Here is a 22,726-nt window from a genome sequence, read left to right as displayed (position 1 = left end):
AATACCATGTTCAAGCATAAGGATGTCCATGTGTGCACTTGGCACCAGGACACCCTAGGCCGCAGTTCGATGATCGACTTTGTAGTCGTGTCATCGGATTTGCGGCCGCATGTTTTGGATACTCGGGCAAAGAGAGGGGCGGAGCTGTCAACTGATCACCACCTGGTGGTGGGTTGGCTCCGATGGTGGGGAAAGATGCCTGTCCGACCTGGCAGGCCCAAACCTACTGTGAGGATCTGCTGGGAACGTCTGTCAGAATCCCCTGTCGGGAAGAGCTTCAACTCCCACCTCCGGCAGAGCTTTTCCCTCGTCCCGGAGGAGGCGGTGGACAATGAGTCCGAGTGGACCATGTTCCGCGCCTCCATTGTTGAGGCAGCCGACCGGAGCTGTGGCGGTAAGGTCGTTGGTGCCTGTCGTGGCGGCAATCCCCAAACCCGCCAGGATGCTGTCAAGCTGAAGAAGGAGTCCTATCGGGCTGTTTTGGCTTTCGGGACTTCGGAGGCAGCTGACAGGTACCGGATGGCCAACGCAGCTTCGGCGGTTGCTGAGGCAAAAAATCCGGGCTTGGGAGGAGTTTGGCGAGGCCATAGAGAATGACTTCCGGGCGGCTTCGAGGAAATTCTGGTCCACCATCCGGCGTTTCAGAAGGGGGAAGCAGTGCACCGTCAACACAGTGGAGATGGCATGCTGCTGACCTCAACTCGGGACGTCGTGAGTCAGTGGGGAGAATACTTCGAAGACCTCCTCAATTCCACCTACACACCTTCCATATTGGAAGCAGGGCCTGTAGACTCTGAGGCGGACTCTCCAATCTCTGGGCTCGAAGTCACTGAGGTAGTTAAAAAACTCCTCTGTGGCAGGGCCCCAGGGGTGGATGAGATCCGCCCGGAGTTTTTAAAGGCTCTGTGGATGTTGTGGGGCTGTCATGGCTGACACGCCTCTACAACATTGCGTGGACATCGGGGACGGTGCCTCTTGATTGGCAGACTGGGGTGGTGGTTCCCCTCTTTAAGAAGGGGGAGGGAGGTTGTGTTCCAATTACAGGGGAATCACACTCCTCAGCCTCCCTGGTAAGGTCTATTCAGGGGTGTGGAGAGGAGGGTCCATCGGGAGGTCGAACCTCGGATTCAGGAGGAGCAGTGTGGCTTTCGTCCTGGCCGTGGAACAGTGGACCATCTCTACACCCTCAGCAGGATCCTCGAGGGTGCATGGGAGTTCGCTCAACCTGTCCACATGTGTTTTGTGGACTTGGAGAAGGCGTTCGACCGTGTCCCTTGGGAAGTTCTGTGGAGGGTGCTTCAGGAGTACAGGGTGCCGAGCCAACTGATAAAGGCGGTTCGGTCCCTGTATCACCGATGCCAGAGTTTGGTCCGCATTTCCGGCAGTAAGTCGGATTCATTCCCAGTGAGGGTTGGACTCCACCAAGGCTGCCCTTTGTCACCGATTCTGTTCATAACTTTTATGGACAGAATTTCTAGGCACAGCCGAGGCGTTGAGGGTGTCCGGTTTGGGGACCTCAGTATCGCGTCTCTGCTTTTTACAGACGACGTGGTGCTGTTGGCTTCTTCAAGCCGTGATCTCCAGCTCTCACTGGAGTGGTTCCCAGCCGAGTGTGAAGCAGAGGGTCAGCACCTCCAAATCCGAATCCATGGTCTTTGTTCGGAAAAGGGTGGAATGCCTTCTCCGGATCGGGGATGAGATCCTTCCCCAAGTGGAGGAGTTCAAGTATCTTGGGGTTTTGTTCACGAGTGAGGGCAGGATGGAGCGCGAGATCGACAGGCGGATCGGTGCAACGTCGGCAGTAGTGCGGACTCTGTACCGGTCCGTCGTGGTAAAGAGAAAGCTGAGCCAAAAGGCAAAGCTCTCAATTTACCGGTCGATTTACGCTCCTACCCTCACCTATGGTCACGAGCTATGGGTTGTGACCAAAAGAACGAGATCCCGGATACAAGCGGCCGAAATGAGTTTCCTCCGCAGGGTGTCCGGTCTCTCCCTTAGAGATAAGGTGAGAAGCTCGGTCATCCGGGAGAGACTCGGAGTAGAGCCGCTGCTCCTCCACGTTGAGAGGAGCCAGATGAGGTGGCTCGGGCATCTCATCAGGATGCCTCCTGGACGCCTCTCTGGGGAGGTGTTCCGGGCATGTCTCACCGGTAGGAGACCCCGTGGACGACCCAGGACGTGCTGGAGAGACTATATCTCTCGGCTGGCCTGGGAACGCCTTGGGATCCCCCGGGAATAGCTGGATGAAGTGGCTGGGGAGAGGGAAGTCTTGGAGTCCCTCCTAAATCTGCTGCCCCCGTGACCCAACCCTGGATAAGCGGAAGAAAATGGATGGATGGACGGACGGACGGATGGATTTTAATTGCTCATTTCCCAAATTATCCTGTTGTTATTCACAAGATTATTTGGGCCACAGTGAAAGGAAACAAAATAATTGCTCTACAAGTTGTAAACTTACATGTCAACATAAGAAGTATATTTTTGGAAAAATGTGTGCATTTACTTGTATTTTAACTTAAAAAGTATATTTTTGATCAAGGTTGGCACACATGAAGAGTGAAAGTGTACCACTTTGTTCGTCTAATGATATGACTTGAATCTAAAAAAAAATCTAAAAAAGAAAAAAACATTTTGTGTATAAGGTATGTTACTCATGTTTTTTTTCTTGCCTGTATCAGAGAGGTTTGTGGACCAAAGGTGCAGCTGACCTCTTGTGGGACATGCTCGAGGGACCTGGAATTGGATCCATGAGGTTAGTTGTTAGTGTTATGTGCTTGAGGAGCTGATGTGCGATGTCATATTTGTCACCTTCTCATGGCTCACGTGTGCCACCAGGGAGAAGGTGAGTGTTAGGGTTAATAGATTACCGTATTTTCCGCACCAAAAGGCGCACTGGATTATAACGCGCACCCTCATTGAACTTATTATTTTAAAAATTATTTCATATATAGGGCGCACCGGTGTAAAAGGCGCATGAAATAGAAGCGATACAGCAACAAACTGAGGTTGACAAGGGTTGCGGTATGCATCCACTAGCCCAGGGGTCCCCAACCCCCTGTCCGCTACCGGTACCGGTCCGTGGGTCACTTGGTACCGGGCCGCCAAGCCGCACAGGAATTTTTTTTTTTTTTTTAATCGACGAACAATTAATTCAGTTCAAGACGCTCGTCCCAGTCACGTGACATGTTTACCCAGTCGAGCCAGCAAAGCTAGCAAAAATGAGTAAGAATTTATTTTGAAAAATGTAAAAAAATATTGGCGATTCTCTCCCAATTACATCCGTCGGTTCAGGTCAAGACGCTTGTGTCGGTCACGTGACAAGACGCGTCAGTCGAGCCCGCGAAGCAAGCAAAAAGAAGCAAGGTACAGATGTTTGGAAGGCTTCTTCGGAAAGGGGAAAAAGCCCAATGAGGAGACGGAAGTAGAGGCTACGACTTCTAAGAAAAGGAAAGCTTCATTTAAAAGAAAATTTCTGGAGTCCTAATTAAAATATGGATTTATTTCCACAAGTGACTCTGACGCGCCAAGCGCACTCGGCATGTGGCGACAGGCTCGCTAACAAGGCAATGAAGCCTTCAAAACTGCTTCGGCACATGGAGACCAAGCATCCTGCATTAAAAGACAAACCTTAACCACCGGGTGTCATTGTCACGCCTTGTTTGGAAAGCGAAAAACTGATGCCGTACAGCGTCGTACGGCGTCAGCACTATGACATTTTCAATAAAAACATGAAGAATTCATGTTTGCGTCAGTCAATTTTAATTTCTATAAAGAATTATTCTGTACGACGCTGTACGGCATCAGTTTTTCGCTTTCCAAACAAGGCGTGCGCGCTCCCGCGGCAGGTGGAACAAAATCTCACGGGGGAACCAAATCGAGCACAACACCTGTTCCATCCAGGCGTAATCGGAGACAATGACACCCGGTATCCTATCCGATCTCCTATAAAATGATCGGAACTGACTAAAGTTCGATCTAACACATTGGTACCATATCGATTCATAAATTTACTCGAAACATTTACGGAGCAGCCTATTTTGAAATGAAATAGCCTCACGGGTACAACAGCTATTCAGTGACGCCCCCTGACCACGGTTGCCGTAATGCTGGGAAGCGATGCGACCTTGTAATATACTATCCATCCATCCATCCATCCATCCATCCATCCATCCATCCATCCATCCATCCATCCATCCATCCATCCATCCATCCATCCATCCATCCATCCATCTTCCGCTTATCCAGGGTCGGGTCGCGGGGGCAGCAGCTTCAGGAGAGACTCCCAGACTTCCCTCTCCCCAGCCACTTCATCCAGCTGATCCCGGGGGATCCCAAGGCGTTCCCAGTCCAGCTGAGAGACATAGTCTCTCCAGCGCATCCTGGGTCGTCCCTGGGGTCTCCTGCCGGTGGGACATGCCCGGAACACCTCCCCAGGAGGCACCTCATCTGGCTCCTCTCAACGTGGAGGAGTAGCGACTCTACTCCGAGTCTCTCCCGGATGACGAGCTTCTCACCCTACCTGTAAGGGAGAGCCCAGACATCCTGCGGAGAAAACTCATTTCGGCCGCTTGTATCCAGGATCTCGTTCTTTCGGTCACGACCCATAGCTCGTGACCATAGGTGAGGGTAGGAGCGTAAATCGACCGGTAAATTGAGAGCTTTGCCTTTTGGCTCAGCTCTCTCTTTACCACAACGGACCGGTACAGAGTCCGCATTACTGCCGACACTGCACCGATCCGCCTGTCGATCTCGCGCTCCATCCTCCCCTCACTCGTGAACAAGACCCCAAGATACTTAAACTCCTCCACTTGGGGCAGGATCTCATGCCCGATCCGGAGAAGGCATTTCACCCTTTTCCGATCGAGGACCATGGACTCGGATTTGGAGGTGCTGACCCTCATCCCAACCGCTTCACACTCGGCTGCGAACTGCTCCAGTGAGAGCTGGAGATCACGGCCTAAAGAAGCCAACAGCACCACGTCGTGGCGCCAAACGCACTCTTCGTGGGCGGCGTGGTGGTCAACACTGTGGGCTCTGTCACCTACTGCGTGGTCAAGTTCTATGAGATCAGGAAGAAAGGTTCCTACGAGCACCTGGAGGGCGGCACCAAGGTCTTCGAAGTATTCTCCCCACCGACTCACGACGTCCCGAGTCAAGGTCAGCACCACGCCATCCTCACTGTAAACAGAGTTGACGTTACAACTGCTTCCCCCTCCTGAGACACCGTATGGTGGACCAGAATTTCCTCGAAGCCGTCCGTAAGTCATTCTCCATGGCCTCGCCAAACTCCTCCCACGCCTGGGTTTTTGCCTCAGCAACCGGCGAAGCCGCGTTCCGCTTGGTACCTGTCAGCTGCCTCCGGAGTCCCGCAGGCCAAAACGGCCCGATAGGATTCCTTCTTCAGCTTGACGGCATCCCTTACCGCCAGTGTCTACCAGCGGGTTCGGGGATTGCCGCCACGACAGGCACCAACGACCTTACGGCCACAGCTCCGGTCGGCCGCCTCAACAATGGAGGCGCGGAACATGGTCCACTCGGACTCAATGGGAAAAGCTCTGCCAGAGGTGGGAGTTGAAGCTCTTCCTGACAGGGGGTTCTGCCAGACCCTCCCACCAGACCCTCACAGAGTGTTTGGGTCTGCCAGGTCGGACCAGCATCTTCCCCCACCATCCAGATGGTGATCAGTCGACAGCTCCGCCCCTCTCTTCGCCTGAGTGTCCAAAACATGCGGCCACAAATCCGATGACACAACTACAAAGTCGATCATCGAACTGCATCGAACCCTAGGGTGTCCTGGTGCCAACTGCACACATGGACACCCTTATATTTGAACATGGTGTTCATTATAGAAAATCCGTGTCGAGCACAGAAGTCCAATAATAGAACACCGCTCGGGTTCAGATCAGTGGGGCCTTTCCTCCCAATCACGCCCTTCCAGGTCTCACTGTCATTGCCCACGTGAGCATTGAAGTCACCCAGTAGAACGATGGAGTCCCTGGAAGGAGCGCTCTCCAGCACTTCTTCCAGGGACTCCAAGAAGGGTGGGTACTCTGAGCTGCCGTTTGGTGCATAGACACAAACAACAGTCAGGACCCGTCCCCCCACTCGAAGGCGGAGGGAGGCTACCCTCTCGTTCACCGGGGTGAACCCCAATGTGCAGACGCCCAGCCAGGGGGCAATAAGTATACCCACACCTGCTCGACGCCTCTCACCGTGGGCAACTCCAGAGTGGAAGAGAGTCCAGCCCCTCTCGAGAGGGCTTGTACCGGAACCCAAACTGTGCGTGGAGGCAAGTCCGACTATGTCTAGTCGGAACTTTTCTGCTTCGCACGCTAGCTCGGGCTCCTTTCCAGCCAGAGATGTGACATTCCAGTTCCACGAGCCAGCTTCTGCAGCCGGGGATCGGACCGCCAAGGTCCCTGCCTTTGGCCGCCGCCCAGCTCATAATGCACCTGACCCCTTTGGCCCGTCCCACAGGTGGTGAGCCCACGGAAAGGGGGACCCACGTTTCCTTTTCGGGCTGTGCCCGGCCAGGCCCCATGGGTGAAGGCCCGGCCACCATACGCTCGCCTTCGAGTCCCGCTTCCAGGCCTGGCTCCAGAGGGGGGCCCCGGTGACCCGCGTCCAGGCGAGGGAAAACACAATCTATTTATTTTATTCATCATAAGGGGCTTGTGAGCCGTGCTTTGTCTGGCCCCTCACCTAGGACCCGTTTGCCATGGGTGACCCTACCAGGGGCATGAAGCCCCAGACAACATGGCTCCTAGGATCATAGGGCCACGCAAACCCCTCCACCACGATAAGGTGACGACTCACGGAGGGGTGTAATTTACTAGTTGTACTAAAACGTACTGAAACATTTTGGCAGAGCACTGTGTACAACCAGTATGGATCAACAAATTCATCAATTGATCGATATATAAGGCGCACCGGACTATAAGGCGCACTTTTGAGAAATTTTTAGCTTTTTAGGTGCGCCTTATAGTCCGGAAAATACTGTAGTTTGATCCTATGATTATGTATGTTGGAATGTAACCTGTAATAATTAACCAAATTTGTCCTGTCTTAACAAAGTAGTAGAACAAAGTACCGTAATTTCCGGACTATAAGCCGCGACTTTTTTCCAAAATTTTGAACCCTGCGGCTTATAGTCAGGTGCGGCTTATATAAGATTTTTTTTCGTGATTTTTGTGATGACTTGATCACTTTTATACACTCGTAAAAAGGCTGTGGACCACTGTTGTGTAGTATCTTGAAGAAAAAACAACAAAAATACTATTTTGAAACACTACTATGGCTGCTGCTTATTCTGGCTGTGTTGCTTGTGACTATTATGAGCTTTAGTAGGAATGCACGCTAGGTGACCTGCGTCAAAGGGCTCTAAACCCTTTCTCTTACTCTGCCATGTGACTCAGAGATTACACAAAGCAGTGCACACTTCCGTGTTGCTGCGGTACTACTGCTGCGTCACAGGCAATGTTTAGAAAGATATTGTTAAAGTATGTTATTAAAACTTTTAAAAGGCTTTCTGTGTACTGTTTTTCTTTGTAGAAAACTCGTGTGCACGTGCGGCTTATAGTCCGGTGCGGCTTATGTAAGAAAAAAACTAAAATATCCCCGAATTTTAGCTGGTGCGGCTTATAGTCCGGTGCGGCTTATAGTCCGGAAATTACGGTAATAAGGTCCTTTGAGCTGATTGACCAGCTAGAGCAGGGGTGGGCAAACGTTTTGACTTGCGGGCCGAATTGGGTTCTAAATTTTGACCGGGGGGCCGAACCAGGAGCAGATGGATGTAGTGTTTGTGTGAAGTAATATAAACGACCTGTAAAGGTCATTGCATAAAAGGTTTTGGCCTTTAGTAGGTAGTAAAGCATGGATATTCAAAAAACGTTTTTTGAAAACAAATGCATTTATTAACAGCATTAAAAAAAAAACATCCCTAAAAAACTGCTATCAGCAATTCTCATAAAATACGACACTGTTATTATGAATAACAGTCTCCATCACTTCAGTGCCTGCAAGTCAGATTAATGAAAGATGTTTATTTTATGAGATCACATCAAACGGCAAACATTCTGACCAAATATATCATCTTGAAGAATCGGTGAAAGCATACATCCAAATAAAGTAATCAAAACCGCAACACGGTGAGGGGTATCTGAAAATCAGAGCAGAGTTTTAACTCACAAACACCTGGTAACAGAGGTGAGGAAACGGGAAACACTTCCTTAAAGTAAGCCTTAAGAACTTTACAGGTTAAGATTAGTCACAAACAGGTGGTGCATCAATGTCCTTGAGCATCCTGCATTGTTTGAAAATGAGAATGGTCGCTAGTTTCAATCCCTGCTATTTGTACAGATCATATTCAAAATGCATTTTTTTACAACAAACTTGAAAGCCTCCCCTTCATTTTCAGTGGGAACAGTGTTGTTGGTCTCCCTTTTTTTGCTAGTGTGTCATAGTCTGGAGTAAAATTTGTTGTGGCAATTCTTAGGAGAGATCCGATGTGTTGGTCCGTTTACCTAGATCTGTGACGGGTTGATGTTGATGTTCATGTGGCTAAACGTCACGTCGCATACGTCAAGCCAAATTGGCCACTCTTTTTAAACACTCGGCACTCAGTGTCCACCTTGCTTTTCCTTGGTCAACTCATTTTAATGGAAGGATTCCAGGGGAAGGTTTGTGGGTGGCTTTAGCGTAAAACTATCCGAAAGCTCGGCGCACAAATTACAAGAATGCTGTCGTCACAGCCCACGCTCTAAATTCGGCACCGATACAAATAAAGCGCGAGTGCGCCGTTTCCGTACTACTGAGTACGTACATGCACTTGTGAGGGTGCACCGAGCTTTCAGGCTCCTGTACCTCTTCCCAGAGGGCAGAAGGTCAAACAAAGAGTGAGCCGGGTGACTCACATCTCTGGCAATCGAGGTTGCCTTGCGGGCGAGATGGGAGGTGTAAATGTCCTTCAGGGAGGGGAGCGAAGCACCAATAATCTTACCAGCCGTATTCACTATGCGCTGCAGGGCCTTCAAGTTCTGTTCAGTGCAGTTACCCCAACTGGTGAGGATGCTCTCAATGGTGCCACAGTAGAATGTAGACAGGACTGCCTGAGGAGCACATGCACGCCTGAGCTTCCGCAGGAAGTACAGGCGGCGCTGAGCTTATATATATAAAATATAACAGATTTTAATATAGGAGCTTAACAGATTTTTGTTGGTGTGCCGCGAGATTTTTTCCAATGAAAAGGTGTGCCGTGATTGAAAAAAGGTTGGGAAACACTGCAATAAATTGTTCAACAGGAATGCGAGTCTTTGTGATTTATGAGCAAATTTGTCCTCAACTCATTTGAAGTCTTTCATGCTTGGTGGTCACTGCATTGGCAAAGTACTGTTTGAAGTCTTGAGGTGAGAGTTGCCCATCAGTCACTTCCAAAACCTGAGTGTCCACTACTACAGACACAAGCCTTTAGGTGAGCGTCACTGCAACAGACACAAGTTTTTGACTACTTCTCTCTATCTCCACATGAGTCAAAGTGATGCAATTGTACAATTGCAGTCACTTTGAGTCATGTGAGATGGAGGGGAACAGTCAAAGACTAGAGTCTGTTCAGTGGCTGAAGGAAACACTCAACTCAAAGCTGTAAACAACCTTCCAAAACTTAAGTGCCACTTTGCCTGCCTCCTAACTGCCAAATTCAGCCTGACCAATCACAGCGCGCTTTATATTTGCATAACCACGCCCACCTTTCCCCAACAGCCAATCATTCACATCTGACCAATCAGATCGCTTCATATTAGGGAACCACGCCCACTTAAAATCTAACCAATCACAGAGCACTTTATTTGCATATAAATCACTTTTAATCAATCACAGCATTTTATTGTCATTGATCCACCCAGTTTTAGAGCCCTCAGCCAATCATCAAGCAGTATTCCAGCAACAAGTTGGATGGCAGTCTGATCGTTGTCAAGTGGCAAGTGGGACGAGTGGCTAAGTGGTCGACCAGTGGGACGAGTCACGAAGTGGTCGGCCAGTGGGACAAGTGTTACTCCGTGCCTGGACCCAAGACAAAAAGAGATAGGTAAGTCAAAAGTCAAGTTGACGTTTTGTGCAGAAAAAGTTTTGGCATGAAATTTACCTGTGCGCAAGCGGAGTTGTTCATGGCACTCAGTATTCCGGGCTGCATGACAAGGAAGCTGATCTTGTTCCTTGCTGCCTGTCAGAAAATAGGGGAAAAAAAATATTGGACTTAAGTCATCAAGTGTGCCTCACTTCTCAGGTTGCCTTAGAGCTGAGGCAGCAACAATAAAACCTAAGTGTTGCTGGTACGCAGCTTTGCTCTGGTCTTCAGCTTCCGCTACGAGCAGGTACTCGATGATGCTCCACACTGGACAAAAAAAACCTAATTCAAATTTTGAAACATGCTTGCTAAAATGTAATTTACTTTCCTTCTCTTACCAGCAGAGGGCTCTTCAGGCAGCACAGACCCAAATGACAAGTACTCCTGCCAAAAAGCTCACAGTAGAAGCACCTGTGGCTGAAGACAAAGTGGCAGGCTTTTCACTTTCTGGACCAGGATTTTCCACCTCTGCCTGTAAAGAAAAAGGATCATTGACACAACGACTCCATTTAAATTTACTGTTCTTATTTTTAACTGTAGACAGGAACCTCCCACTGAAGCAGCCAGTCGCTGGTGCACAGGCAGTGGTCTTGAAATGTTGTAAAGACTCTCCAGGGTGGACACCTGCACACAACACAAACAAGGGACTGATCAAGCTACCGTTTAGTAAATTTTATTTGTGTCAACTGTGAAAATGGAAGCAGCCTTGAGGAACCTCTACATGGTTTTGGAGTGTTGCCTTTGGCCAGCAGGTGGAAGATTTTCCAACTGCATCCTTACTGGAAACTGCTCTGCAGGGAGAGGCATATAAAAAGCAGGTAAGTGCTTTTAAACAATGCCAAGTTTGTAGTAAGTTGTCACCTGTTAGCACGTTGGACAGGAAGTTGATGTCACGTTTCCTGATGGCCTGCACCAGCACCACCTAGAATGAAAAATGGTCAAGAACTTGGATTTGTCTTTGCAACAGGTTCAAAACGTAGATTTTCACCAGTAGAGCCATGCTGCAGAAACTAGGACCTTTGGCACCACCTGGTGGACAAAAGGAAGAACATGCTGAAATATATGTGTCAAAATATTTGGACGTGTGCGTGTTTCACTAGTGAGGAATGCAGGGCATCACCAGACTTCTCTCCAACCACAGCTTGCTGGTCAGAAAGACACGATAACGTTACAACCATTCTGATTTTAAATTTTCAGCCTAACGAGCAAATTGGGCTTGGCAACGTGTTCAGCAAGAGTAGACCTGCAAGTGTCTCATGAAGCCATGCAAGGACAGCAAGTCGGCCATTTTGGACCCTGCAGACAACGACAAACGCTCGAGTTAGTTAATTTGATAAGATGCCTTGCTAATAAAAATATTTTTGCCATTTTGCAGTCAATCTGGTCCCTCTGTTCCAGATGCAGGCCTGTGGACAGATATGAGACAATTAGAAGCAGTCGATTGAAAGAGTTGACTTGTCAATCACTTTAAAACGAGCCATGTCGGGCTCGTTTTGAAGATTCGCACCTGCAGACAAAAAATAGAAAATTAACACGGATGCATCGAAATACTTTAGTAAATCTCTCGAGGATTTATGCAAACGCTTTGTCTGCTTACCTTCGACCAAACGGCGCTGTCGTTCAGAGTTCAGACGGTGCTAAATGTTTGTGCAAATAATTTCCACACGGTACGTGAGTCACCGTTTTCAAAAACATGTACTTACCCACTGGTAAATGCTTCAATTATTTCGTTGCACCAAAACGCACGCCAAATAAATGCGTTTTGGTTCAATTTCAGGTCGTTGAAGACGTTAACTGCCAACGCTAGTGCAAACATTTTAGCTTGCATGCTTGCAAGATGGAAGCACACCCAAAGTGCAACTTGACGCTGAAAGAGAGTTAGTTTTAAAACGTTAACAAATATTGAACACCCACCTTGTCAGTTTTAAACGCTGTTGTGGAATGGAGTGCGGCGCAGCAGGTGGACAAGAGCAACGTGGCGTTGTCAGAGGTGAGTGAAAGAACGATCGTCGCGTTGTGACGTCTTTTATACTTTTTTGTGATGACGTCATTAGAAAAAAGAAAGAAAAAATTAAAACAGGTGCTCAACGTAAAGCGAGACGGAAACTTTAAAGTGGAGTCCTTTCACGGTTCAGGTATCGAACTAACTCTGCTATCTTCGGAGGTCATGGTGTTAGCCCCTCGACTATCGTTTAATTCGCTACGAGTAAAGATTTGTTTGTATTATCACAAATCATGAAGCGAGCTTTATGAAAGATTCAGCGTAACCTTCAATTACAAACGGTTGACAAAGAAGAGTAAGGTCTCGAATGCCGATTGGGTAACGCTTACACATTGAGTTCATGAAAGGCGAGTTCGAATCTTACATGTCGCTCTATTTAATTTGAAAGCGTTGCATAGAGCGGGTCTTGAATCTGGGCTTGCGGAACACCAACACAAGTCATAAACCATTCAGTCATATTGGCGTTGAAAATTTCGCAATTTTCTATTGTATATTTCTCACGAAATAGATAAAATTACCATTCTACCGCACCATTGCAGAATTCTCGAAAGTGTAATGCGTAAACAAGTGTATGTTCGGGAGAGCCGTGTTCGAGTCTTACACTATGTCAACCTTAACTCAAAGACTGCTTCGTGTGGGGTTCGCACCATAGTCTCCCGAACACCGGGTAAAGTTATAAACCATTTTACCGAAGAAATGCGAGCCTTTTTAATTTAAAAAAATAATAATATATATATTTTTTATATTAACCCCCAAAAAAATTACTACGCCTGGTCATTTTTTTACTAAATGAAGCCTTACTATACATGGTTATTTTTATTTAAACAAACAACAAAAAACTTATTTACATGGTCTTTTTTTTTTTTTTTTTTTTTTGACCAAAAAAGCCTTACTAGATATATGGTCATTATTTTTACCCCCCCCCCCCCCCCCAAAAAACCCTTACTATACGTGGTCATTTTTTTCCTACAAAGCCTTACTGCACATGGCCGGGAAAAATAGGACGTCTGGTCACCCTAATTCAGTGTTTCTCAACCTTTTTTCATTCAAGGCACTGGAAAAAATCACGAGGCACACCACCAATTTACACCAGGTTCTATATTAAATTCAGTTATATTACAACGAAAGACGTAAAGTCCTATTCCTATATATGTATGAAGAGTCGAATAATTGAATAAAAATAAATACTAAATATTATTTTGATTGTATTTCTTTTTTTAAATAAAAATGAGTTTTTTAAAAAGTTTTAGACAGTGTAAGGAATAAACTATTGAAAATGATTGTGATTAAAATCCAAAAGAATCAACATGACTTTGCTTACTGTTTTAAAGTCCCAATGATCATCGTCACACACACATTTGGGTGTGGTGAAATTTGTCCTCTGCATTTAACCTATCCCCATGTGATTTTGATCCATCCCCTGGGGGAGAGGGGAGCAGTGAGCAGCAGCGGTGCCACGCTCGGGAATCATTTGGTGATCTAACCCCCCAATTCCAACCCTTAATGATGAGTGCCAAGCAGGGAGGCAATGGGTCCCATTTTTATAGTCTTTGGTATGACCCGGCTGTGGTTTGAACCCACAACCTTGCAGTCTCAGGGCGGACACTCTACTACTAGGCCACTGAGCTGGTAGACTAGAGGTATAAATATTACGACAATAAGAACAATGTCACTTTTAAAGACGCTCTGCTGTTCTGACAGCAGCTTGACTGTGTATTTTATGTTGGTGAAAAATTAACAATCCAGGTTCTCTGGTTGAACTGCATGCTCTGATTTCCATCGGACCACAAACGCACCACAACCGTACCACAACCGTCATAGTGTCTGTCACTGTTAGCAAAAACACACGGCAACACACATAAATTGAATATGTGCCAATGCAATACCATCAGACCGACACAACATGAACTCTCAAGATTCTCTGATTCTCCATGCATGCATGATTAGCAAGTGGCTGACCAGGCCTTGCGCAAACTGACCAGTGGTTTGGCGATCCTGTTTACAATGCGCTGCGTAATTAATATTGGACAATCCCACGGCACAACTGAACATCTCTCATGGCACACCGGTGTGCCGCGGCAGTGGTTGGGAAACACTGCCCTAATTGACCTGAACATTTTCCATTTTGCCTTTTTATTAAAAAAGAAAAGCCGTTTAAGCCTTTTCACAAGTACTGTCGAACTAAATCAAATGTTTACAGCACTTCTGGAAGCCTGGTAGGCATAGGCATTTTGACGTTTTACTTGACCAGGACGCGTGACTTCATCCGAAAGTATTAATTTAAATGAATGAAAACGTTTAAAAATTCAAATCTCCTCAGTGGTGCTTATTTTATTTGAAAGTCGTTGTTGATTTTTGTTGCCTGGGGAAACGCTTTCCAATGCGGGTGTGACGGAGCGGAATATACCCGCCGGCTTGCGGCAACGAGGACGTAAACAAAGGCTTTGGAGCTCGCTGTGTCGCCGTGCAAGACACGTTTGCAAGGCCAACAATAACAACAATAAAGATCACAAATCCGAAGCACAACATGTCTTTATTGTTTTCAAAACTGGTCATTTAGTGTGCACATCTGTTTTAAAAAACAAACGGATGGACGTTTGCATTTCCTAAATTTTGTTTTTATTTTTGACAGTACGTGCCCATTGACAAGATGTCTTTCAGGGACTTGCAAAGTAAGTACTCATATACACCACACTGATGATGTTAATGAAAACCATTTTTTTTTTTTAAATAGATTTTACGGAGATGATGCGAGCTTTGGGCTTCCCTCGCTTGATATCTGTGGAAAACTTCCGAACGCCCAACTTTACACTCGTTGCGGAAATCCTAATATGGCTTACTAAATGGTATGTTTACAAACAACAGGAGAAAAAAAGTATACAGTGCAAATTACGGGATTCGTCTTATTTTAACCAAGATGTATTTTAACTCATGAAACGACGGTATTTCCTTTAACCTCTCAAATGTAGTTATAAACCCCAAATGGAAATTGCGACCGACATGAATACTGAATCAGACCGGATATCGCTCATCAAGACTGTGGCTCAATTCATGGTAACTCCTTGAATTCTAAAAGAACCAGAAAATGTCGGGGGTTTTGTGTTTTTGTTTTGGTCATCAACGAAAATCATCTCTTCATATGACAGGCAACGAAAGCTCACATCAAAATGAACACCAAGCGCCTTTACCAGGCTGATGGTTACGCAGTCAAGGAGATGTTGAAGATCACTTCGGTATTGTACAATGCCATGAAGACCAAGCAGATGGCCCAGGAAGACAGAGTGGAGGAGGAAAACACCAAATTCAAGTTTGAACTGGGCACTCGAGTGAGAACTTTATTGAAGCTTCAGATAACAGCATTGAATCTTTGCAGCATAGTTCGTCAAATTTATTATTTCTGTATTTCCCCCTAGATTTCAGATCTGAAAGCAGCTCGGCAGCTGGCGTCGGAGGCCACGTCCAAAGGAGCGTCTCTCTATGATTTATTAGGAAAGGAGGTGGACTTGAGGGTGAGAGAAAAATATTTGCTGACACGGACGGACGGGTTCAGGAATTGATAGAGTTCTCGGGGGAATTTTTTTTTTTTAGAAATTGAGAACGGCTGCCATTGCAAGACCTCTGGAGATCAGCGAGATAGAAACGGCCTTGAGACACGCCATCAAGGAGGTCTTGGTGTGTATCCAGGGCGTTGGGTTTTCACGTCATCAACTATCCTTGCTAAAATCTTTATCGTTTATGAAGGAAAATGTGGAGAAGACCAAAGTGATGATGAAGAATGTGGTTTCTGACGTCACCAGTCTGGATGCCAAGAAAGAAAAGAAACACTGGCAGTTGGAGATGAATCAGAGGAGACTCCAGACACTACAAAGTGTCCGGTGAGTTATGACGATGAACGATTACCGTAATTGCCGGACTATAAGCCGCACCGGATTATAAGCCGCACCAGCTAATATTCACGGACATTTCGGTTTTTTTCTTACATAAGCCGCACCGGTCTATAAGCCGCACATGCACACGAGTTTTTTACAAAGAAAGACAGTACATAGAAAGCCTTTTCAACGTTTTAATAACATACTTGAACATGTCTTTCTAAACATTGCCTGTGACGCAGCAGTAGTACCGCAGCAACGCGGAAGTGTGCACGCGAGTTATTAGCAAAGAAAGACTGGACACAGAAAGTTTTTTTAAAGCTTTAATAACATACCTTAACATTTCTTTCCAAACACTGCCTGTGACGCGGCAGTAATACCGCAGCAACACGGACGTAACACAGCAAAGTCAGAGACGCGGCGGTAACGCAGCAGCAAAACGGTAGCACAGCACTAACAGGGCTGGTTAAAAAAAAACGTACCAGTAAAAGTAAAAAAGAGCCGTCTTCATCTTCCTCCTGTGCACTGAAACCATCAAAGTCTTCCTTGTTAGTGTCCGATTGGAATAGCGTTTGATATCCTTCGCCTCACTTTCTCAGTCTCTCTTTCGTCGTCGCTTTTATGCATTGCTTCGAGTTCTTCATGCTTATCTTATTCATGCACGAAGCGCTAAATTACATTAAACTAGCGATATAACGTATAACTTAAAAGCGGCATCATGCATTTCTTTTGTCCCCCATAATGACGGTTTGTGTATAAAAGCTTCCTTTCAGTAATGTCCGTGTTCATCTCATTATGTATCTTCTTTGTGAGTGTGAGTGTGTGCGTGATGCGCGAGAAGATCAAAACACAAGCGAGCACGTCTTCTTCGGCGCATTATCTCTTCTTCGTCTGTCTCGCTCTTGCTTCCTGCTCGAGCGCTCCTTGGAGGCCGTAAAAATCCATAAATACGCTCCAGAGTAGACACAACACAATGACATCAACATCGACTGCCTTTGGCTTAAAAGCGGCATCATATGCATTTCTTTTGTCCCCCATAATGACGGTTTGTGTATAAAGGCTTCTTTTCAGTAATGTTCGTCTTGATCTCGTTCTGTCTCTTATTTGAGTGAATTATACTGCACTATTCGCCTGGCGGATGGACATGCGATCAACGCACCACTTTTCTCCCCAGTGACGTGTATAAAAGCAGGTGTCCACGTTGTAACATGAGATATTTACACAGAAAGATGATACACAGAATTTTTTTTTACAGTAATTTTTAATTACTGTAATTATATGCATTTTTTCCAAAAAGTGCACGGCAGTAACAGCAGCAACAAGGCAGTACAACGACAGTAAAACTGCAGTAACACATCTGGTTAAAAAAATAACCAGCCTACCAGAAAAGTAATCGATCGCTTACTGCAAATAAATGTCTTTTTCCAAAAAGTGCCTGTAACACGGCAACAACACGGCAATAACACAGCAGTACAACGGCAGTAACACCGCTGGTTAAAAAAAATAACCAGCCTACCAGAAAAGTCATTGATCGCTATCTTCATCTTCCTCCTGTGCACTAAAACCACTGAAGTTGTCTTCTTCAGTGTCAGACTTGAACAGACTCAGGATGACTTCGTCAGACACTTTTACACCGTCTCTCTCTTTTTCGTTGTCGCTGTCACTGTCACTTTCGTCTCGAGGCGAAGATGTGCTCGCACCGTTCTCTTCCTCACGCAGCAGTCCAGCCTTTCGAAAGCCGTTGGTGATCGTGGATTTTTTCACACTGCCCCACGCAGTCAGGATCCACTGGCAGACTTGAGCAAAAGTTGCTCTTCGCATGCGGCCAGTTTTGGTGAATGATTTCTCGCCGCTGGTCATCCACGCCTCCCACTCAACTCGGAGTGCCACTTTAAATGCACGATTCACACTGATATCGAGTGGCTGCAAATACTTTGTTGTTCCCCCAGGAATCACAGCTGGAATTGAGTTTGTTCTCTTGATGGCAGCTTTCACAGAATCTGTGATATGGGCCCTCATGCTGTCCAAAACGAGCAGTGTTTTTTTTCTGTGAAAAAATCCTCCTGGTCGCTTGACGTAGCACTCCGCCAGCCATTCCTTCATTAGGCTTTCCATCATCCACCCTTTCGTGTTTACTTTCACGACGATGCCTTTCGGGAGGTTTTCTTTTGGCATAGTCATTCGCTTAAAAATCACCATTGGTGGGAGCTTTTGTCCGGATGCTGTGCAGCTCAGAACACAAGTGAAATGCGTTCTCTCATGGCCAATTCGTTGTTCATTACTAGAATTGCAAATTGTCTTCACTTTTAATAATAGCTTTTTTTTTAAAATATTTGACCAGTTTTTACTCGTCTAATTTGAAAACGAGTTATTTGTCAGTTTGTTTTCTAGCTTTTACTGTATATAATAGTGTTAAGAGTAAAACTGATCAAGTCATCACAAAAATCACGAAAAAAATCTTATATAAGCCGCACCTGACTATAAGCCGCAGGGTCCAAAATTTTTGAAAAAAGCCGCGGCTTATAGTCCGGCAATTACGGTAATGACTTCATTCCCGTTAATGACTTGGCAAGAGGAGAAATGATGGCTATGTTGCTTTGGACCTCTCAGGCCATTATTCATGGATGAATACGAGAAAATCGAGGAGAAGTTGGAGGAGCAGTACAAGTTGCAAGTGGAAAACTTTGCAAACTTTTATTACCTTGAGGGGCAGCAGGAAAAACAGATCAGACAAGAGAAGATGTTTGAGGTACGTGAATCTAGACAGGATTCTGTTTCACAAATGATGGCAGTATTAAATGCTGAAAGAAAGAAAAACGGCTTGTCAAATGAGAAGGCTCTACTTGGAAAATGTGAATGTGTTCTAGCGTGTTTCTTCGTATACCCGCAGGAAGAAAATAATCGAAACAGGATGATGCAACAACTGAAGGAGAATTATGGGGATTCAATGAGTTCAAGTGAGGCAAACAACTAATAAAACTCAGATTGACCTTGAGGTACTAACTCGTATTATCCAATTTCTATTTATTACAATTAATGAAGAGGACACTCTTGAGGACAAAGGCCTAGACGGAGACACTGATGAGTGTCAAACTTCTAATCCAAGACTTCCTCTAAATGAAATTGTGGCAGGTAAAGAAGAAAAAAAATATGCTCCCGATGCCAGTGATTAATTTCCAAAGCAAGCTAAAAATAGATTTTCAGTTTGCTAAAAACAAAGATCCTCAAAATGCATAACCCATCACACAGATTATCACTGCGTCAACATAGATTGGGTATATTTATGGTTTGTTTGATTTAGGAACAGCCCTTGGGACCATGCTAGGTGATGACAGTGATGAGGTAAAACTATTAAAACATTAAAAATGCCCTCCCCATGTACTGCAACTTGCTCTAACATTTGCTTCATTTTGACATATTGAGTTTGACACATTGAGTTTGACACGATGTGTGGAATTATACCTTTCAGTCAGAGGAGAGCGAGAAAGATGAAGACGAAGAAGATGAGGGCCTGGGATTGGATGGCTTTTTGGGGAGTCCAGAAGCGAGGACATCTTGCATTTCCAGGGGAGGCACCAAACGCCATCTGCTGGATAAGAGTGATGATGACTTTTGAATACAGAATCTAATTGTGGGTACGCTTAAAACAACTCAAAACATTATTTGATGGAAAAATGTTTTAAATTTAGTTGGGTCCACGTTTTATACGTTTTAATATAACATAAGAAAATAGCGTAATAGAATTTGCACTGTACTCATACCGAAAATGACGCTCACGCCAAAGAGAATGTTCTCCCCTGCACTTCCGGTTTCGGTTTTTCTATTTTCTCAAATCCTCGCGAATTTATGTTAATTGATGTATTGACACATGACAACCACCAAACAAAGTGAATAAAATTGTTACTCCATATCGAAATCGTCACATTTTTTTTTAATCAAATGTCATTGTGAGGGAGGCGTGTCCCGGAATGTAAAGGATCATTCGGCTAAGATGGCGCCGCTTCCTGCGCTCCGAGTCTGTCTTCTCGTCTTTTTCTCCGCGTTCGTGACCGTGTCACTGGGCTTCGGCCTGCCCGTCCTGCTGAACGCCGTCACGGGGCTGCTGGGAGTGCCGGAGGCGAGCGTGAGCGAGTGCGTGGTGGTCTCCTATTTGCTTTTCGTCCTGTACGTTGCGACACCTCGGATTCCCAGAGGACTGGTGGAGGTAACAAGTGGTTCCGTGAACGCATCACGGGGAACACTTTACATATACGGAGCCTTGGGACACGGGTTCTAACGAATTAAAATGAACTGTTTTCAGGGGAGAAAAAAAATCCTCTCAGATATTTTTCTACGATAAAGTTTTACCATGGTATTGAAGTCAAGAGTTTAACGAGAGAAAAATAAGCCATTTTACTACGTGAGTTTTGAAAATATTTTATTGCAGTGGGTTCAGGGGGACGCAGTTTGAGAACCTGTGCCTCAAGGAACAGAACACCCCCTCATTACATTGGTGTTTTATCTTGTGCAGGCAACAGGCAAAGCGGTGTTCCTCACAAGTTGTGACAGCAATTTTGGACTGGCTCTCGCCCAGCATCTGCACAAACTTGGTTTCACCGTCTTTGCGGGATGCTCACTTAAGGTGAGTGTGCACTCAACTGTATAAGGGGGGTGGGGGGGATTTTTAGAATCACAGTAACTAGGGCTGTCGCTATAAAATGATTAATCGGATAAAATTTGCATACGTTAACAGAATTCGATTCTATAGCGCCTGCGTACAAAATGGAGGATAGTTTATTTGCAGGATAAAGGTGGAGAGGGTGCCAAGATCCTGGAGGACTTCCACTCAGAGCGCATGAAGGTGGTCCAGCTGGACGTGAGCTGCAACGAGCAGGTGAACAGAGCCGCCCACTTCGTCCGAGACAACCTGGAGGACTCAGAGAGAGGTAGAACAATCAGAGTCGACGGACATCTTCGCTTGTCTTGTAACATTTCATGTCCGGGTTGGCCATCCAGGTTTATGGGCGCTGGTCAACAACGCCAGCGTGTCCACGTTCGGAGGAGTGGAGTTCACCTCCACGGAAGTCTACAAAGAAGTTTCCGAGATCAACCTGTGGGGAACCATTCGGGTCACCAAAGCGCTTTTGCCGCTTATTCGCCGAGCCAAAGGTGGGGGCAACTAATCTGTCTGAATTAGCGCACAGTCACCGCAAATGACAAGGTTGTGACAATTTCCGGTTTGGAAGACATTCCTTGCGGTTCGCTGCCGTTAAGACGCCACATGTGATTCACTTGTGAAGTCACAGGCAATATTCTTGGCAGGAGTAATTCTCTTAAGACAGCTCAGCTTTGGGCCATAAGGCTTAACTATTATATTTGGAATAATGCTGCCATTCTGTGGCCTCGTTGTGATTTTTATTTAAATATTTCCTGTAACTCCAATTTTACTACATTGTAGACATCTCGTTCCAGACTAGTCCCATATTTCACTTTCAGGTCGCGTGGTAAACATGTCCGGGCTGTACGGCCGGATGGGTAATATCGCTCAGTCGCCCGTCAGCGTGTCCAAGTACGGCATGGAAGCATTCTCCGACTGCCTCCGCTATGAGATGAAGTCCTGGGGCATCAAGGTGTCTGTCGTGGAGCCGGGGTATTTCACCGCAGAGATCCTGAGCCGCGACGTCCTGGCCAGCGCGGCCAACAAACAGTGGGCCGAGGCCTCACCGGACGTCAAGGACGACTACGGGAAAGCCCGTTTTGATCAGATCATGGCGCTGATGCGCTCACAGTGCAACGGCGGACAAAAGGACGTGGGTCCCGTGCTGGACGCCATGGTGGACGCCGTTATTTCCAAGCATCCGTACGCCAGGTACAACGCCATGGAGCCGTACTGGTGGATCCGATTGCAGCTGATGACGCACCTGCCCTCCGTGCTTTCCGACTTGCTGTACTTCTAACTGGCGACGTGCCAGCTTTTTGCTATTCCTCAGCACTTGAAGCCTTTCACTGATCAAGCCTTAAATTTCAATCCTTATTAAATAGTAAATTATTGCACTTTATATTGTGTTTGTGGGAGCCCCAGATGTAGCACAGAAGAAAAAAAAGCTATGTTATCACAATGGTACGTTTTAAAATTGTGGCTAGCGACAAAGCAATAGAAAAGTACAGTTATTAAAATTAAAGGGATGGCTGTAAACCACTAAACAACCACTAGAGTTCACTCTTCTACAATATTTTTTTGATACAAGGCCAGGTCCAATGGTAGCAGTCAAGTGCAATACAAACACTAAACTCTTAGCATGAGAATATTTCCATTCAGGAGCCCAAAACTAACACAGCAAGCATAAATATTCTGGTAAATTAGTTCAGTGCTCGTCTGCACGGGCTCTGAATGGCAACATAGCTAACTTTGAGGCGTTCAGGTGCTGCTGTTGATTGTTTAGGACATGAACAAGTAGAACAAATATCATGTGGCTCTGCTGTTTGAATACATACGTACTTGTTGGTTGGTCTTGTCAAAACGTCAGGGCCTTAAATTAAGCTAAAAGCTTCTCAATGGGCCCTCTAAGTTTTACACTTCGTTCGTCCACTTCTTCCATTGAGGGGAGTAGCCATTTTGCTTTAAAAGTCAACGCCGCAAGCAAAACGCGATTGCCTAATTGGAGCGGACCAATCAGTGTTTTCCAAGGTAATAGACCAGGAAGTTGTGGGCGTGGTTAACGATATACGGAAAGGTAAACAAACAAACCCATTTGA

At 46.0% G+C, this 22,726-nt stretch overlaps 2 protein-coding genes and 1 long non-coding RNA gene across 8 annotated transcripts; 2 read left to right on the top strand and 1 right to left on the bottom strand.

Annotated features, from left to right (window-relative positions):
- Positions 1-9,811: 9,811 nt before the first annotated feature.
- On the bottom strand, positions 9,812-19,893 carry LOC125985931 (uncharacterized). Of its 4 annotated transcripts, none has more exons than XR_011085677.1 (9): positions 19,753-19,893; positions 19,454-19,577; positions 12,035-12,151; positions 10,836-11,042; positions 10,669-10,744; positions 10,459-10,592; positions 10,313-10,387; positions 10,139-10,216; positions 9,812-10,056 (listed from the first exon to the last, which is right to left on the bottom strand). It is a non-coding gene; the product is annotated as an uncharacterized lncRNA (long non-coding RNA). The 4 variants fall into 4 exon arrangements; XR_011085676.1 differs by having other exon boundaries at positions 19,454-19,580; positions 19,753-19,881; XR_007487493.1 differs by lacking the exons at positions 19,454-19,577; positions 19,753-19,893 and adding an exon at positions 12,641-12,659.
- On the top strand, positions 12,162-19,901 carry LOC125985919 (clusterin-associated protein 1 homolog). 3 transcript variants are annotated; one of them, XM_068648733.1, is made up of 13 exons: positions 12,185-12,255; positions 14,755-14,794; positions 14,857-14,968; positions 15,092-15,176; positions 15,269-15,448; positions 15,536-15,631; positions 15,711-15,794; positions 15,864-15,997; positions 18,602-18,740; positions 18,882-18,948; positions 19,034-19,123; positions 19,293-19,333; positions 19,461-19,901. In XM_068648733.1, exons 2-13 carry the CDS (start codon positions 14,773-14,775, stop codon positions 19,605-19,607), a joined length of 1,197 nt encoding a protein of 398 aa, XP_068504834.1. In that variant the 5' UTR covers positions 12,185-12,255; positions 14,755-14,772; the 3' UTR covers positions 19,608-19,901. The 3 variants fall into 3 exon arrangements, with proteins under 3 accessions (XP_049605136.1, XP_068504834.1, XP_068504835.1); XM_068648734.1 differs by lacking the exon at positions 12,185-12,255 and adding an exon at positions 13,813-14,338; XM_049749179.1 differs by lacking the exon at positions 14,755-14,794 and having other exon boundaries at positions 12,162-12,255.
- Positions 19,902-19,949: 48 nt separating this feature from the next.
- bdh1 (3-hydroxybutyrate dehydrogenase, type 1) lies at positions 19,950-22,024 on the top strand. The gene is made up of 5 exons (XM_049749202.2): positions 19,950-20,195; positions 20,502-20,612; positions 20,775-20,916; positions 20,987-21,139; positions 21,467-22,024. The coding sequence occupies exons 1-5, from the start codon at positions 19,983-19,985 to the stop codon at positions 21,925-21,927; spliced, it is 1,080 nt and encodes a 359-aa protein (XP_049605159.1). The 5' UTR covers positions 19,950-19,982; the 3' UTR covers positions 21,928-22,024.
- The last annotated feature ends 702 nt before the right edge of the window (positions 22,025-22,726 follow it).

This window comes from Syngnathus scovelli, chromosome 18 (genome assembly GCF_024217435.2).
Source record: "Syngnathus scovelli strain Florida chromosome 18, RoL_Ssco_1.2, whole genome shotgun sequence".
Classification (NCBI taxonomy): Eukaryota; Metazoa; Chordata; class Actinopteri; order Syngnathiformes; family Syngnathidae; genus Syngnathus; species Syngnathus scovelli.
Note: the sequence above shows the minus strand (reverse complement) of the source record. Positions and strands in the feature narration are given on the sequence as shown.

Excerpts from the sequence above, each read along its gene's own strand:
- LOC125985919 (XM_049749179.1), top strand. The coding sequence starts at position 12,162 with ATGACGTCATTAGAAAAAAGAAAGAAAAAATTAAAACAGGTGCTCAAC. Across the intron at positions 15,449-15,535 it reads AGTTTGAACTGGGCACTCGA|ATTTCAGATCTGAAAGCAGC; the intron begins GTGAGAACTTTA and ends ATTTCCCCCTAG. Across the intron at positions 18,949-19,033 it reads TGGGGATTCAATGAGTTCAA|AGGACACTCTTGAGGACAAA; the intron begins GTGAGGCAAACA and ends CAATTAATGAAG.
- bdh1 (XM_049749202.2), top strand. The coding sequence starts at position 19,983 with ATGGCGCCGCTTCCTGCGCTCCGAGTCTGTCTTCTCGTCTTTTTCTCC. Across the intron at positions 20,196-20,501 it reads TTCCCAGAGGACTGGTGGAG|GCAACAGGCAAAGCGGTGTT; the intron begins GTAACAAGTGGT and ends TATCTTGTGCAG. Across the intron at positions 21,140-21,466 it reads GCTTATTCGCCGAGCCAAAG|GTCGCGTGGTAAACATGTCC; the intron begins GTGGGGGCAACT and ends TTTCACTTTCAG.